Source organism: Eleginops maclovinus, chromosome 12, assembly GCF_036324505.1.
Source record: "Eleginops maclovinus isolate JMC-PN-2008 ecotype Puerto Natales chromosome 12, JC_Emac_rtc_rv5, whole genome shotgun sequence".
NCBI classification, from domain to species: domain Eukaryota; kingdom Metazoa; phylum Chordata; class Actinopteri; order Perciformes; family Eleginopidae; genus Eleginops; species Eleginops maclovinus.
Window position 1 is genome coordinate 26,873,259 of NC_086360.1, and position 18,366 is coordinate 26,891,624.

The 18,366-nt window shown below is 46.9% G+C and overlaps 1 protein-coding gene across 13 annotated transcripts in view; it reads right to left on the bottom strand.

Annotated features, from left to right (window-relative positions):
• Positions 1-18,366, bottom strand: part of fbrsl1 (fibrosin-like 1) — a 310,343-nt gene that overhangs the window by 161,342 nt on the left and 130,635 nt on the right. For 10 of the 13 annotated variants that reach the window (XM_063897087.1, XM_063897084.1, XM_063897093.1 and 7 more), the window contains exons 3-4: positions 13,151-13,252; positions 8,289-8,324 (exon numbers count right to left, since the gene is read on the bottom strand). In XM_063897087.1, the coding sequence (XP_063753157.1) occupies positions 8,289-8,324; positions 13,151-13,252 (138 nt within the window). The remainder of the gene's footprint in view (positions 1-8,288; positions 8,325-13,150; positions 13,253-18,366) is intronic. The other 3 variants (XM_063897085.1, XM_063897090.1, XM_063897086.1) reach the window with 1 other exon arrangement.

Genomic DNA, 18,366 nt, shown 5'->3' on the forward strand with positions numbered 1-18,366 from the left:
ACATGTGTTGGGCATGTATTTTTAAAACTTAATCAAAGGGTAAGGTTTCTAAAAAATACACTGTGGAGACTCTTTTCATGCTCAAACTATAATGGCTTCTTCTGAATTCCTTTAGGGACATTGGCAGTACTGCAATGCCTGCTTCTTTAAATGACACAGACTAATATTACACTTGTGGCGCTGAATTAATAAGCTGCAGCGTGATAAATCTCTATGATTTATGATGTTCCCTCCAGTGTATAATCAAGTAGAAAGAGAGGGAGTCAGACAAAGGGAGATTGGAAGAGACAGACACGTAGGATTGAGACACAATGGAGAGAAATCACGGACAGGCTAGTTCTGAATGAGCAGTGTGAAACAGTCAGAAATCAGTGGGTGTTACGTTCAGCAGAAGGAAGGCGACTCAAAAAGTTCAGTGTGCAGCGCGCTGTGAGATATGACATATGGAACTGCCAAAACACAACGAGCAGACGTTCTTCCCCCCGCTTCATTTCTTTTTGGAAGCACGAATTCCCCATAAGGGCGTTTTGTGAGAATATCACACCTCTATGGAAGTCTCATCCCACAATCCACGGGAGGCTCCCGCTCCCTCCTGCCTGCTTACGCTGCGCTGCCATCGCATCCTCTCCCCGGTCCCAGATAGATGTTTGTAATTGGAGCTCTAATTTATGATCGGGCCTCGGTGCGGGATAATGATATGGAGCATTGTAATTTGCTGATGCAAATTGTACGTTATAATGGGGAGCCATAAAAGCCCCGGCAACATCTCGGAGACTTGCCAAACACCCTGAGCGTTCATTACAGCCCTCATTAAAACATCCACGTCGGCGTTGGGAGCTCTTACAAATGGAAGGAGCGTGTAATTGCTGCTTGATTGTGGTATATGTAACATATGATAAAGTGGAATTACCGGTTTATTTGTCTACAGTGTCCGTGAAACTTAATGGGGAGAAAGCCTGCAGTAAACAAATCCTCCGAGCATTGTTTGATTGTTGCATTATAGGGCTATTTGTTTAAAGTGGGGCAAATGTGAGTTAGGGGACGCCGCGGTGCATCCAGGACAAACTGAGAGTGATGGTAATCAAGGCCGGGCTTAGGGGGATAAAACTAATGCTTTTCACCCGCGTTTCATTTGGAAGAACTCCAACATGTTTGAGAGCTTCGTCTGGGAATACATTAACTGGATTTAATATTGGAAAAGATCACTATTGTTCTTTTTCATTAGCAGCCAGCAAAGCCATCACCATACGTTTGCTTTAAGAGGGAGGGGGGAACTAGATGGAAGAAATGGTGGACCGTGGAAGTCACCTCGCTGCTGGCCCTTTCCAATCGTTGATCTCAATTCAGAGCTAACAAACGGGGGCTGTGGACCGCGGAGAGGCTGAGCGTCGCAGCTCTTAAGCAGCCTTAAGAGCAGAGCCGAGAGCCATTAAGAGTTCATTTAGAACGACTTGACTGTGCTGGGGCCCAACACTACACTACTCACAGTGTCGCCTACGGACCCGTCTTTGTACTCCCACCTACCGGATGTTATTGCTTTTAGCCTCATGGTTGCATGTAGCTAATGATACATAGTAGACGTGAGTATAAAGGAGAATGACGCGTGGAGTTACTCACTAAACACACCTCCTTCAACTCTCACTCATCAACACTTCATTATTGATACGTGTTTAATAACTGATAAACCTCAGAAGAATTGTACCATAAAATATCATAAAGAGAAGCGTCGTGGCTACGTCCTCTTAAGAGGGCGACGGGGACGTCTCAACGCAGCAAACACAGCTCCGGTGCGTTGACGCTTGCCAGTGGACGTGTCTGGCGCTTGGGCTTAACGCGACCAACAACCAATCACTCCCCCGGTTTGTATCCCTGTATGTGTTCAGGGTCTGGTCATATAAGACCGGGTGATTCCGTACTGCTATTATTATTTCTCCTCCATTTTTTGGAAAATGAGGAAATGAGCCGCGCTATGGCTCCCCGGTTTGATGGCTAGCGCTTGTACTGGCACATTTGCATAAACGGGATTTGATTGGCTGGCGCTTCCGTTGATGCTTGAAAAGTTGAACTTGTCTCAACTTTCACCACGAGCAACGCCGGCAAAGCGAAGCAACGGAACCACAATTCAGTTCGGCAAAGCTCACAAAGTCACACCATTCAAAGTGAATGGGAAGCGTCGCCGTTGAAGCTTCCAACGGAAGCGTGTGGACGAGCCATAAGTGGGCGAAGCAGAATGCGCCCTTCCGTCGACATCAGCCCATGGAAGAAGACTAAATAAGAGACGGGGATACGCCCATGTGCCGACAAGGGGCCAATAGGATCCGACCTGAGAGTTAGAAATGTGTGATTTAAACAGAAGAGTGTGGCCTTTTCTCCACGCTGCTGAGAGACAGCTAACTGCTTCAACGTGGAGTGTGGATCAGTGGCGTGGCGTGGGGGGGGGGGGGACCGCAGCTGTGTTTCCTTTGTAGGCCTATTATACTATTGCATTAATAAATACTGTTAAACTTAAACAAGAACGCTTCCGGGTCTATTTAAGACCAACTATGGTCTTCAAACAAAGAACCGTCTCCATTAAAACAGAAGAGCTGAAGATGAAGCGTCCCTCCTCCCCCCTGAGTGATAGCGGGCCCTTCACCACCCGGGCTGTGTGTGCTCAGCCACTGGAAAAAGGATTTTCAACCGTGCCATTCAGCCGGGGCCCCCAGAAGCCCCCGCAGCCTTTATCTGCAGAGCTGTTGATTGATGTGTTGTGGGCCCTGCTGTGGTTAACAGCAATTTTTATCTGTTGCTAGCGGCAACAGCCCAGGTCCCTGGCGCGCGGTGAACAGCGGGGGGGGGGCCCGGGTTCTGAAGCCGGACCGCACACAGGGAGAAACAAATAGGTTTTTCAGAGGCGGACAGCCCCTCATAGAGAGGCCCCCTGACAGGCAGCGCCCCACCCCAAGCCAGGACAATGTCAGGGGCCCCGCCCATTCCTGCTGGGCCCTTGCTCTCCTTCACTAATTTCCACCATGCGCAGGGATGCTGGTATGGAGAAACCTGCACACCCTGAGGAGTGAGCAGAGGGATATACAGAGAGAGGCAGTTTATATACTGGGGGGGGGGGCAGCCATGGCTTTCTGTTTGGGATTTTCCCTTTCCTTCAGTGTTGTTATACGTTTCTGTGCATGTAAAGGGTCTGCGAAGGCTAAATCCCTGTGCTTCCTCCATAGTGGGTTTCTCTCCCACACACACCCCCCCCCACACACACAGCTGAAACGCCTACATTGGACTCCTTTGGTTACTTCTGTAACGTAATGACATCACTATGTAACGCCCGTGCTTATATTGAATAGCGCTCCAACACATTGTACGTGATAGGCTAAGGGGCGGGACATCTCTAAGCGGTTGACCAATCACAACAGAGCCGGCCAGCTAACCAATCAGAGCAGACTGGGCTCTGGTTTCAGACAGAGGGTGAAAAGGGGCGCTGCAGCACAGGCAGTATGAGAAAAATAAAGAGCTTTCTGAAGCATGGAACAGCAGAGGCACAAATACAAATATGATCCTGAAAGTGAGAATAATGTCCTCTTTAAAGCTCAGTATGCTGACGATGTAACAGTGACCAAAAATAAAGCATGGATTCCAAGCATAAGATAATCATTTACACTCAATTTCCTCCCGATCGCTGTGTTTAGCGTCTAATCCAGAGAATCTGTGTCGTTTTGTTTAATAAAGCGTGAAGCTCTTTAATGGCTTCTATTATAATTAAGTGACATAATCCTCGACAAGGATCTTTAAAATAAAAAAGGAAAAAGCCTCGTCACTCTCAGACAGGGGAGTGCATGCACCACAATGTGGAGGTTGTGAATGTCAGATCAATTTAAGAAAGGCTGCTTAAGAATGCACAAATGACTCTGAGTGTAGACTAATTCAGCGTTAAATATGATTATGACAACACGGGGGGGGGGGGGAATGGGTGTGTCTCAGAGCTGAGGCTGAGGTTTAACTCCCTGACATCACCGAGATAAAGCTTCCCCAAAACAGACTAGTCAGATTATACTGTCAGGGACAAAGCTCCGTGCTTTTATCGTGCGTGAAAACACGAGCAGTAGCTTGGCCTTGGGTGGTTTTAGATGTGGGGGGGGGGGGGGGGTAGCACTATCACTTCATCTAAAAAATATAGGGAGGTGTGTTGTCGCTTAGCTCAAACGTCTCCTCCCCCGTACAGTATCCGCAGGGGTAGTGGCGGCAGGATGGGCAGATAGTTTCGGTGAGATTCTTTGACATTTTCCCCCGTCTCTCTCGGCCCCGTATCTCCAAGCCGCAGAGGAGGGGGGTGGGGGTGGGGTTTCTTTATCAAGGAGCCCTGAGAGGAGGATGATAAATCGCCGGAGCCCGGGCCAATCTCCAGTGGAACAACAAGCAGGTAGCAGAGCAGGAAACAAGGCAGAGATATTGTCTCCCAAACTCAGCCCGGGCTATAATGAAGCCGGCACAAAGCGGACAGCGGAGAGCCGGCCCTGATAAACAATTCCATATCCAGTCTTCCACCCGGAGCCAGATAGTGAGTCTCAGTCCTGCTGCTGGACTCAGACAGCCACAGATAAGCCCTCAGTCCCGGATGAAGGATGTATCTGTGTTTGTGTGTGTGTGTGTGTGTGTGTGTGTGTGTGTGTGTTTGTGGAGGGGGGAACTTCACGTCTAGCAATGTCAACACCTGGATAAAAACACTGTGCTTGTAAGGAAAAGTAAGTCAGGTTTGTTGTTATCCTACCAGTCAGTTTTTTGAGACAGATATAAAACACTTTAAGGTTTATTTTTTCAGCTTGTGTTTTTTTGCCATAATGGCATTCAATTAGATACCAGAAAATGCTACTGTGTACTTTCACTCCCCTACATTTATTTAACCCCTTTAGTTGCTAGGCAGATTAGGATTAATGGTGTGAGATATAATCTCCCTTAAATCAGACTGTAGTTCACCTGCAGTAAATCCAGCAGCTACCCTGCAGTATACAAAGCCATTAGAACTAGCTGCACCTTTACCAGCTCTGAGAACACTTTAATGATCAATCATTATAAAACATATCAGAGATATTATTCTGAAATGGACCAATCAGACAATGACTACTTTTACTGTCGCTACTTTAAGTACATTTAGATGAGAGTACTTTCTACTTTCACTGGAGGAACATTTAGAATACTTTACTGTGACAGAGTATTCCTACACTCTGGTACTTCTACTTTACTCAAGTACAAGATCTGAGTACTTCTACTTTACTCAAGTACAAGATCTGAGTACTTCTACTTTACTCAAGTACAAGATCTGAGTACTTCTACTTTACTCAAGTACAAGATCTGAGTACTTCTACTTTACTCAAGTACAAGATCTGAGTACTTCTACTTTAATTCAAGTACAAGATCTGAGTACTTCTACTTTACTCAAGTACAAGATCTGAGAACTTCTACTTTTACTCAAGTACAAGATCTGAGTACTTCTACTTTACTCAAGTACAAGATCTGAGTACTTCTACTTTACTCAAGTACAAGATCTGAGTACTTCTACTTTAATCAAGTACAAGATCTGAGTACTTTTACTTTACTCAAGTACAAGATCTGAGTACTTCTACTTTACTCAAGTACAAGATCAGAGTACTTCTACTTTACTCAAGTACAAGATCTGAGTACTTCTACTTTAATCAAGTACAAGATCTGAGTACTTCTACTTTACTCAAGTACAAGATCTGAGTACTTCTACTTTACTCAAGTACAAGATCAGAGTACTTCTACTTTACTCAAGTACAAGATCTGAGTACTTCTACTTTACTCAAGTATAAGATCTAAGTACTTCTACTTTTACTCAAGTACAAGATCTGAGTATTGGCTAGCGCTCTAACACATTGTAAGTGATAGGCTAAGGGGCGGGACATCTATAAGCGGTTAAGCAATCACAACAGAGCCCGCCAGCTAACCAATCACAGCTCTGGTTTCAGACAGAGGGTGAAAAGAGATGCATACAGGCAGTATGAGAAAATAAAGAGCTTTTTTAACATAAACCAGGGAACAGCAGAGACAAAAGATACTAATATGAACCTACAAGATCTGAGTACTTCTCCCACCTCTGTTACATATAAACATAGAGGCCCTTTTATGCTGTTTGGGTTTTCCCTTTCCTGTAGTGTGTTAGATTAAGGTGCATGTAAATGGTCTGCAAAGGCTAAAATACCTAAGAGGGAACTGTAGAATAAAAATAAATGTCCCGTATTTGTATTTATCTGGATATTTCTTTGACTTATGTTAATCTGTTTGCGCTAAAACAAAATTCAAAATCCTAAATAAACAGCTTGATTTGAAGAATATTTTAACCGGCCTGCAGAATCTTTCCTCAGTATTTTCGACAAACAAAGAAAACAGTGATGTACATCAGACGAGACGTGAGGAGCCGTGTCGTGTTTGCAGAGGATGAATCGGTGCAAGCGTTTCCAACACAAGCAGATGAATGAAACCAGCAGACAATGCATTCTGCAAGGAACTGCTAAATAGTGATTTCCAAAAACTCTGGTGACTCCAATTTCCGTTTCCATGAGTCTGACTGTAAAGCCGAGCAAATTCCTTTACATTCTGCACCATTCAAACGAGGCCATTGGAGCCTGGACACATAGGAAGGGAGACATATGGAGGCATAAACAAGAGGAGGCGTTATCTCCCGTAGAAAACAAACTGTCAGGAGGGATTGACTTTTTTATACCTTAGTGCACTGTGACAGACAACCAGCCCCCAACCAACGACTTCATTTTGGAGCGGTGGCGATCAGTGCTCGGGGCGAACCGTGCTCGTACTATTGGTTGCCGCTGGGACTGTCCCCGCCCCTTTGACCCTTCCTCACCTCACAAACAGCCCTCCGCCCACATGCATAGCTTCTTCCTCTTCCTCCAGCCATACCGCTCGTCCTCCTCCTCCTCCCATACCCACTCAGCCTCTGCCCTGCTGATCCCTGGAGCCCCTCAACCCCCCCTCCGAAACCCTCATACTGTAAAGCCTGAAGCACTTACAGATAAGGAGACCCCGGAAATCAAGCGGGTCCTGCAGCGGAGCAGATTGAGAGTCAGAGCTCAGCACCCAGGAGGAGCCCGGAGGCTGCACACGCTGCAGATAGCACCATCGCCGAGGAAAACCTCCTGGACTTTTCGTCTGCTTTGCACACCACCGACAACCCTACAACACCACCGCCAAGCCCCCTCTGCCCTCTGACTCCTTCCTTTTTTCCTCGCTCAGATGAAGAGAAGGCCTCATTCCCCGCCGACTCAAACTGACAGCTCGAGCCAAAGGGCTTGGAGAGCTTTTTTGGAAGGTCTTGTTTGTTTTCATCCGTCTGTGCGTGTGCGGCCGCCGGGGAATCGGGATGTGACATGTTCTATTAAAACAAAATGTAAAAGAAAAAAAAACCCCAGATAGCACAGAGATCAAGGTCTTCTGAAGTGAAGCTTTGTTCGGCGCTTTATCTGCGGTCCTTTGAGGCAGATTAACGATGACAAACCATTTATAGTTGTTTTGTTTGTCGGGATGATTGCTTCCAAGCTGCAATAAGAACTGCCATATGCCACTCATCAGCTAAAAGTAGCGCACTTTAAAGAACTTATTAGTTCCCCCTTCAAGCAAAAGGACATAAAGGACGACTGCTGTCTCTATTACCCAGAGACGAAACACATCATCGTGAACAATGGGAGGGGAGGAGCACAACTTTACGGTGTCGAAGAAGCACCGGGGCAAGGCAACAGATGCTCTCAACGGATAAAAATAGTCCTGCTCTGACAAATTGTGAGTATGTTTGAAAGGATCGGGTTGACGTTTTCCAAGGCATCGCTTAAGTATTCCTCGCGGGCGCTTTTCTTTTTTATGACAGAAACCATGTTACTGACTCACTAGTGTCTCCAACAAATCATGAGACATGTTGTGGAAAGTTGTAAATGGAGATGCAGTTCTATGGTGGTGAGGCGTTGTTTTTATTGCTTAGCTTTAAGGAGGCTTTCAGGCATGTGAGCAAAAAAGGCTCCTCCATTGACAGCGGAGGAAGACATAAAATTCTGATCGATGCTAATAAAAAAACAGGCTCCTTTTTCCGCCAAGGTAGCGCAGGACACCTTCCCGCAATTTAATCAGTCAGTCAGCCAGAATTAATGTTCCTAATATCATGATTTCTCCATTACTCTATTTAACATAATTAAAATGTCGAGCGCCGGGGCCATAAAGCGGGTCGTTGGAGATTGTAATTCTGCCGTAAAGCCATGAAGCATGAAAATGCCACTTACCGAGTAGCCGCGGCCTGACAGCGAGTGAGTGGAGCTCTGTAGGGAGAGAGAGGAGAACAGGGATGACCTTTAAGGCGCGTTTCACTCGCTGACACAGACATGATGAAGCAGCGCCGCTTTAATATCAATATTCACGTTAACCTTTTACCCGCCCCAGTCATGTACCCCCCACGCCTGCACACATCACTCCGGCCTCAGTCATGGGGGTAGCTGAGCAGCCCCTGATCTAAAAAGCAATCACTCACATCTGTCGGAGGGGACTTCATTGAGTCCTCAAAGACATACACGGTGTAAAACCTGAGCTATTTGGTAAAATTAGAGCGAAAACGATGCAAAATTGTCACTCTGGTGCTGTTTAAAGGCATTTAAGCACAGTGTAAAGGGCTTCAAACGTGATTTAGCAACCTCATCTCACATCTAAACATGCAGAATATACTAGTTTCACAACAACCCTAACTCATTTGCGAGCGTCAACTTTCAGTCAATGAAAATAATAGAGATGCTATAAATGCTGCTATCGCTTAAACTACCTTGGTAAACAAGACAAACCTGAGCTAATTTCCATTATAACTATCGAACTACACACTTTACACGTCCACAGAACAAAGATTCTTGCAAAAAATGTCATCAAAACATATTTTAATGGCGAAAATATCCCAAAATGCCGAATATCGCCGCCATCTTTTACATTTTTTATGAACGAAAGTAGACAATGACGTGACATCGGGCCATTACATATCATAGGGGGAGAAAAAATCAAGCCTCAATGAAGTGCATCGGACACTGAAGCAGATTTTTGTATAGGCTACAAGGTGGTACTACAGTCCGTGGAGCTATTTGGCTCAACTCGTTTGTAACGGCCAGCGTCCATTTCACATGATCGTCCAATTTCAGTCACTAAAAATAACAAAGATGCTATAAATGCTGCTATCGCTTGAAAAACCTTAGTAAACTGAGAAAAACCTGAGCTAATTTCCATTATAACTATCAAACTAAACACCTTACATGTCCACTGAACAAAGATTCTTGCGAAAAAATGTCATCAAAACATATTTTAACGGTAAAAAAATCCTAAAATACTGAATTTCTTCCCGACAACAAATGGGAGTCATCGCCATAATTTGTTGTTTTTACTGACCGAAAGTAAACAATCATGTCATATGGAGTCATTACAAATACATAGGGGGAAAATCAAGCCCCCAGGAAGTGCGTCGGAGATTGAAGAAGACTTTCCTAGTGGCTAAACGGTGGTACTACAGTCCGTGAAGCTATTGGGTGCACAGAGGCTTTTCCCATTGACTTACATTGGGAACAGTCTTATACAGCCTGAATCAATGGGGTTTAAAAGTAGCCATGTGACATTGATAGACACATGGGAGGAAATCCATCACCTGCACCAGGAGAGGAACTGATAAAATGCAGAAAACCTTGATAGAAAAATGATTGTGTTGAGAGTGAGTATGCAGTCTCATCTTTTTCTATCGCATAATTTCCCGGCATTTGTTTTGCATGAGTAGCATCAACAGGCAAGGAGCCCTTTCTAAAATGCTCTATATCCTTTACAGGCAAGATATATTATGTTTTGTTCATAGTTTAAGATACATTATGAAGAAAATGCAACTAAAACTGTAATATTACGCTCTAAAATGTTATATATTTTTCCAATTTCGTCTTAATTTAGTTCTGGAAACAAACCAAGCGTTCTTCATTTTGTTACATCAGCCCCTCTCACTAAATGTCTCTCTAAGCGTTCAGTGAGGTGTTGTCGGGCCGTCAGACTCCTCCTGAGTTTCTAATGCAGTCCTCTAAATTCCGAACCAGAGCAGGATGGAGACAGAAAGAGCTGGAGTTTTATTCGCCGTCGTCTGTCAGAGCCCAGCACGAATACCAATCTCCGAATCCCTCCCTCCACTTCCACTTTTCACTTCTTTTATTCCTCTGTCTAGATTGGCAATTTCTCCCCCCCCCCCTTGGTCTCTGGAGGGGACTTTTCTGCTAGACCAATTTCATCCATAGGTCCACCTTCAATCCGAGCGTCATCCCCAACACCTTCCTCTCTCTCGTATTGCACCCTCCCAACACCCCTCACCCACTCTCCCACACCTGCTCTAAGGCCTCGGCCCTCATCAACGCCCGTGTGCCCCTCTGATTCGCAGGACGACTCCCGCTGTGATGATTAGGGAGGAATCCCGTCGTGAACCGGAAAAGCAGGCTCTGCGGGAATCAAAAGGCTATTCCCCGCTCGGCTCTGCAACCAGAGAGGTGGTGGTGGGGGGGGGGGCACAATCTGTGGACACAAAGGGGCCAAAAGTGTGTACAACTGAGAATGTGGCCTGTGAGAGTGCATGTTGTGACTGCACGTACGTGTGTGTGTGCATGTGTCCGGTGTGTGTGTGTGTGTGTGTGTGTGTATGTGTGTGTGTGTGTGTGTGTGTGTGTGTGTGTGTGTGTGTGTGTGAGTGGGCAAAGGTGGTGGGAGGCCAAGGCCATTTGGAATTAGCCTTACTACGTAGAGTTCATTCAACTCTGAGCATTCAGAGCAGAAAGAGAGGCTTATTTAAATGATAATGAGGGACAATCCATTGGATTTAGTGCCAGTGAAGGGAGGAGAAAGAGGGGAGGGGAAGGGGGGGGATCCATTAAAACGCCAGCGGTTCATAAGCCATAGGGTCGGCATCCAGCTAAACACTCTCTCTTAAAAGCCATTATACATGGCTCTCAATGGATTTCTGCAGCGCTTAGGACTTCAAAAGGATTTAAGAACCGCCCCAGAGAGGGAGTGTGGGGGAGGGAGCAGTGTGTGTGTGTGTGTGTGTGTGTGTGTGTGTGTGTGTGTGTGTGTGTGTGTGTGTGTGTGTGTGTGTGTGCGTGTGGGGCGGATGCTGGCGGCATTTAAGGGTTAACTAAACAGCCCCGGAGAAGAGAAATGTTGCTAAATCCGCCCCCTAATCCTCTCCCCATTTCCATGCCCCCTCCTCCTCCACTTGCCTCGAGAGGAAAAAAGAAAATCACGGCGACAAGAAGAGGAGGGTCCGGTCCATCTTCTCTCCCAAACCCCAGACTATTGGTTTTTGTCGATGCAGGAAGCCCAAGAGTGGGGGGGGGGGCAAACGGAGCGCGTTGGAGCATGAGGAGTGATGCATGTGAGGCCCGATCAGGTGGGTGTGGGTGGATACAGGAGGGTGTCAGCACCACAACTGTAGCCCTCTCCAGCCCCACCCCCCCCTCCTCATCCTCCACCACCTCACATTTCCCTAATCCCTGTGTGGCTTAGTGCCGGGGCCCCCGCTGCACCGCAGGCACAATTACCTAGTCAAAATAAACAGATAAAGACCCGACCATGGCAGTGAACAAACAGCTCCCCCCTGCAATTCTGTTTTTTTTTTTTTCAAAACCCTGTGCTCCCAAATTGATGCATGACTGTTTTTTAGAGGCGGGCAGGCGGCTGTGCGTCCACATTTGTCTCTATTTCCTTTGGCAGTAAGACAAGAGGAATCCATTTTACTTTACTCGTCGGCATCATTAGTTAAGAGCTTTCTTTTTTTAAAGCCGGGGAGCCGCTTTGATGTGTTGCTACGAAAATTAGCAGTGGAAAAATAAGGAAATACAGAGGAGAGTCTCGCCGTGTGCAGGCCTGGAATATACAGAGACGGACAGACGGACAGAAAGGAGGTGTGTAAAGGTAAGGAGGGAGAGACATGGTTACAGCGATCAGCGTCTGTGCACCATTTATCTGGCAGCAGATTAGAGAGACATGCCACATCTAACACCGTCGGCGATTACAGCGTGCAATTTTCAACAGTGCCCCCCCCCCACTCCATCACCGCAACCACCATCACCATCACTCCCCCCCTCCTCCTCCCTTCTTCTATGCTTGTCGTATATCCCTGTCAGAGCTGTCAACCGGTGTCGGTCCTTTATCTGACAAGCCCGCCTCTTCCCCCCCTGACTTTTTCATTAAAATACAGCCTTTTACACAGATTCTGGAGAAATAGTGCGAGAGGAAGAAGAGGGGGGGGAACAGAGCAGCAGGGAGTAGAAAAAGGAGGAAGGAGATGGGGAAAAATTTGTGATTTTTTTTTACTCCAATCAAGCTGGATTTGCGATTGGAGTGCTGAATAGCTTAAAACAATGTGTTTAATAAGTTCATTAAAATCCTTTTCCTCTATCATTGCTGTAAGAAAAAAAAGCAGTTTTCCTTCCTCTTCTTTCTCCCCCTCTCCTCCCGCTAAATGAACAGTCTGATTGAATTCGGTTGAGTTTAGGAGGTCTGCTTGACAGGCGTTAGTTAGGCAGCATATTTTCTACATTCATTTAAAATGAGCCGCTTGGGATTTTGCATAAATTCTCATTACTCCCCCCTGTATCTAGATTGCATTATTCCACCCCTTATGCTGCACCGACGCCTGGCCTCCATCTTTCCTTCGCCGTCGACTCGTCCTCTAAGTGGGTTAGCATATGGATGCCGGCACGGCGGCGATAATTGGAGCGCTTGTTTTTCTTCCGTTCCAGTGCGGGGTCGCCGAGGTCAGCCCACACCTGGCTGAAGTGCGTTAGGTCATGTCTACATTTAACCGTGCCATGCTTAAATAATGCCAGGCCAACAAGGTGATGCCGTGTGACTGGCTTAATCATTTCCTGTCTGTGTGCTACCAGCCAGCCCAGCAGAGGGGCTTTACGAGGTGAGAGCTGGGAACAGCAGGAGCTACTGCACCTCTCTGATCTCCGCCTCAATGTTTCTGTCGCCCGCCCACTCTTTCTATCCAACCTCAGGGATCCCCCCGCCTCGGCCTGTGAAAAAGGATAGCCCTGCTCGCTGTAGGAGGTCTGTGGAGGGGGAAAGGTCTGGTCCGATGACTTACCTCGCTGAGCTGCTCCTTGGAGTTGCTCCTGTGCGGTCGGCTCAGTTCCTGCACCGCCTCGTCCTCGCTGACTTTGACCGGGCGGAGCGCTAAAGGCTTGATCTGCAGGGGACACAGGACAAAGGACATCTTAATATCATGCCCTTGCATCATATACCAAACCTCTCTGTGCATAATTAAGTCATATACCCAGTTACTTTTCAGGCATTTAAGAGGTATTATCCTAAAAGCTGCTCTGATATAACGGTACATCTCTGCAGACTGGCTTATTACTTCCATAAAATGGATTCATAAAACACCCGACCAAAGTCAAGTGCCAGCTTCATCCAGATGACAGGGACGCCATGTTTTAATTGGACTTTTTTTAATTGCTGCACAGGGACAAACGAGAAGGAAACGTAAACAAGCAATGCTTTGTGACATAATACACGCTAAGTGCAATAACACTCAATAATCAGAGGAAAAGCGGATATTAATTATGTGTATTATACGATCATAATTATTGAATATTTTAAATCAAATTTACTCTAATACCACAACAAGTTTATATTAGGGGGTTTTAAGTACACAATACAAGTTATTTTCTGACAAATACTTGTGTTTTCATTCATAACTATTGATTTTATTGGTAGTAGAAGTGTGTAATTACTTCTTGAGAACTGTTTAATTGTTGACTGCTATGCTTGGCTGTTAATTATAAGAGATTAGTCGTTTTTTTTGAGTGTATGTTGCGTTTGAGTGGCAATACTGTAAACATGTGTTTGACTGTATGTGTGTGTGGGCACAAGGAAGAATAGCCAATGCTAATGCTAACGCTATAATCCTAATAAAGACATAAAGAAGGACCATCTAACAATACAGCACAGCTACAACGGGCTTCTATTGGTCCCTCTCTTCTCGACCTGAGGGAAACACAACGCCAGAGCGGTGACTCAGCTGGGTTTCAGTTTGTGCTTTGGCTAAATGCAAAGCAGAACTGGCCATAGCAAAAAACACCTGCGCCACCAAAACTTCACCCACCGCTGCTCAGCTCTCTGGCCAGCAGCAGCAGCAGCAGGAAAGATGTACCAGAGTTGTTGTGCATTATTTAAGTTGAGTATAACACAGACAATCCTCCCAGAACACATGAATAATTATGCTAGTGTGATAAAAAGTTACTCATCATCAGGTAGGCTACCCAAGCTAGAAGTATCGTTCTAATGGCTCGCCTTAGCCCCCAAACAGAAATGGATGTGTAAAATGTGTCTTAATATGAACCATTTACTGCTGAATTCTGACTAAAATCCACTCCAAATTCAAAGCTAAGGAAGAAGACAATGCTGAATAAACACACGTGCAAACCATTCAGTGAATTAAAGATCATCCTTTTGTTTTCATTTGAATCCTGCTGATTTCTGGTCCTAATAAATAAAGCTGTAGTATAGGAACACATGTTAGTGGTTTGAATGTACACATGCCACCCATATCCCAGTAACCCTAATCCAGTGGCAAACCGTGTCTATCACAACTGGACCTTCTGTAGACAGATCAATATATGATTGGTTGATCAAATTGTCAATCCAAACGTACGCTCTCATTCAGTTTAAGGGTATCAAGGATACAGAATACCCTGGTTGAAGGATATTCTTCCCAGAGAGTCATTTTGTTCTAATTGTTTTAAATTAAATGTTATTAAATCAATATCATTTATAGAAAATACATTTTGGGCTCCAGGGTATTCTCTCTGAATACCTTGAAGGCCCTCACGGTTCACGACTGCCCTAATCCAATCCTGGATGGCTTGCAGGCCATCAAGACCCTCAGTTTGCATGCATTCAAATTCCCTGCCAGATGGGAGGTTGGCGAGCTCAGCAAGGAAGACGACGAGGTGGTGAAGCACCAGCCAATCACAGAGTCCCGTGCCGCTTCGCCACCTTGGAGTACAGTGGCGATGGCCTCGGGGTGTAATCCATTTGACTAGCAGTTTGCATGTAGCAGCTCCCCCGGTGGCTGGCCCCGCTCTCCTGATCTCCGCTGTAATTTAAGCGGATCACTGCTACAATTAACCTTTCCCGGTAAATATCAATTATGGCCCCCGGCTGGTTTGAGAATTAAAAGGGTCATCAGCTAATCTGACAGGTCCTGTACGCCACCACCTGGCTGGGAGGGGGGCGAGGAGTCCGAGGGGGAGAGAGTGTTTGCCTACCCTCGTGCCCACTAGCTCACATGCCAAGCAGACACAATTCCCTTTTAATTACCCTGCCGCCGCCAGGGCAGCCGTGCTGATCGGCCAAGGGGCATTAGCAGTGCGCTGAGGTCAACAGTGACAGGACAGGGGGCCGGGGAGGAGGAGGAGGGAGCCAAGCAATCAGGGTGTAGAGATGGAAGGAAGAAAAACCTGGCAGGTGGGCCTAATCAGGTTTGACTTCCACCTCCACCCGCCTCTCCCTCTGCCTCTCGCGCTCTCTAGCTGTCAGCCTAATCACTCCTTGAAATCTCAAAATAGATGGTGGCCTTTTTTTTTTATTTCCTTCTCACAAAGAGAGCAGCCATACTCAGGCGGGGGAGGCAGAGACAGAGGTACAGTCGGGCGTCACGTCCCCCCGTCAAGTGCAGCCGTTGATTACTTTGTTTACCCAGCATCAGTGTTACTGACAAATTCCTGAAGGCGCTCCAGAAGTGTTTCCGTCTCCTCCAGGGCCCGCGGCGGCATTACCCAGTCAGCAATCAGCTCGGCTATTGATCAGAGCGCAGCGTCTAATTAGCCGTCTAGGTTAATGATGAAACGCGTGAGGACCATTTCCCCGAGCCGCTGATCAACGGGACAGGATAGCAATTGATCTCGGCAGAAATGCACCAACTCTGACAAAAGATTGGCAACGCTGACTGCCTGTGATTAAGGCAGGGACTAATTTCCTGTCTGGGGAGGTGTTTAATTGGCCCTAAGCTCCCAACTGTACAGCTTTCATGTGTTGTTTTCTCTTCTGTGTGTGTACTCATTAATGCTAAAGGACAAGTTAGCGAGCTACAGGGCTAACGGCCTCCGCTGAGATCTGATTGGTTTGCGAGTGGGGACAGAGTTCAAGGTTGTAATGGTAATTTTGTGGGAAACCTTGAGGAGTTCTTGGCCAACTGTGAGGATTTAGTTTGTTCACATTGAAGAATTGACCCATGCAGTTCTGGGACAAGGTTAATCAGGTTGAAGCAGTAAGTAAAGTGGTTAATCTGTGTGTGTGTGTGTGTGTGTGTGTGTGTGTGTGTGTGTGTGTGTGTGTGTGTGTGTGTGTGTGTGTGTGTGTGTGTGTGTGTGTGTGTGTGTGTGTGTGTGTGTGTGTGTGGGGAAGGACCAAGGGGGGGTTCGACTTAAGACGACAGATAGAAGAGACGTGGAAAAACATAGCTAAGTAATGGCCTGTGTTTTACATGAATAATGTACTGGAAATTAGCTCCATTAGTCTCGGTATTGAACATGTCTGCAGCCGCTCTCTGGAGGCTGCCGCTCTGTGCTCTTTAATTATCTTCAAAGGGCCCTCCAGCATCTTAATTCCCCCCCAAGTTGAGTAGTGCCGACTTGGGTCTCCTCATTTATACCACTCTAACCCTGGGTGAAGTCACAAAGCCTGCACTACTTAGAAAAGGCTAGTCGAGGCGCGATGGAGGCAGGAGTGGATTCATGCTAGGCTAGGCTAGGCTAACTCTCCACTTATTTCTCTCCTTGCCATGTGGATCACTCTGTCAGCAGGGGGCCGGCTGGAGGCTGCCGGGTGATGCTTTGTTGTCTTGCTCCTTTTGATCCTACCTCCTTCACCTTGCAGGGGTTTTCAGAAGGGGGGGGGCATCAAATTGCTACCCGGTCTCCCATGTTTTCCCTCCTTGAATAAGAGAAACTGTTAGTCCTGACCTCGCTTTTCCTCTCCTTGCTCTGCCGTCTCGTCTCTCCCTTGCCTGCCGTCACCTGTCAGCAGCGCTCAGGGAGGCAGTGCCTCAGCCTTGTCCCAGTGTCAATCCTTATTACCCCAGGACCCTGGACCTTGGCCCCTGCCCGCCCCCTTCCTTTCTAGCTGCCCTGATGCTCTTCTCCTCAGCATAACCGCACTCCAATATCTGCTCTACCGGCTTCCTGTGCACAGGGCGGGAGGAGAGGCAAAACAGGGAGGGGAGGGCTGGAAAGGACGGATACAGATCCTTCCTCTAATTTGTTCTGAAAAGTGTCCTGCGCAAAGGACCCTCACCCCCATTAACCCAGCGACAGGCTGCTACCGCTGCTCAGGGAGGCATCAGCAGTGTGTGTATGCATGTGTGTGTGTGTGTGTGTGTGTGTGTGTGTGTGTGTGAGAGGTAGTGCGTCGGGCACCTCGGCGCTCAGAGCCGGGCTCCGGCACCGGCTCAATCTATCGGCTCATTATCCCCCCCGCCCAGTCTGGGGTGCAGACAAGTGCACTTTAGGGCCACAGGCCAAATTGATTCATCTGCCTTCATTTTCTTCAGGCTCAGAAGTGGCAGCTGCTCAGAGGCAGGGGGAAGGAGGTTTAAGATGGTGAGAGACAGAGGGAGGAGAGAGGGAAGGAGAGAAGGAGAGAGGGAGGTTTCAAGAGAAGGAGGTGTTCTTGGCTTTGTTCCTCTTCATGTCTCATTTCACTTTTCTTCCTCCTCCTCTCTCTCTCACTTTACAGCACAACCAACACCTCCTTCCCTTGAAATAGCTATCAAGACATGCACTCACTCCCCCCTCCAAGTCCCAAGTTGGAAATTAGCCCAAGGACAAGCGAGTGGATTTACTACGGGGAGAGCAAATGGATTTTTGCTTTTATTTTGACGAGTCCCAGTGTATCCATTAAGCCTTTTAATCATACATTATTCATAGAGCTCGCCTTATAATAAATGACCACATAAAAGAGGTACACATATTACACAAGGCCTAAAACGCCCCCATAACTCTCTCCCCTGGTGCACTCAGAGCCACAGCACATTTGTAAGCTGGTGCAGGAATATGAGGCTGTGAAACCGCAGCGAGACGGCGGTTCTGTTCCAAGTGTCACAACGAGAGTCAGCAAATTAAAAGCAACATAAACGGGGACGTGGCAAACTAATTAGAGGGCGTGACCTCTCGGTGGTTCCGCATGTGTCCTGAGCACAGAATGGTACAAGGCTACACGGTGTAAAGCTGACGGGGGTGGCCACGGCCGCCCGCCCAGCTCTGTAACAAAGCAATCAACCTGAAAGCGGAGCCACTTCCT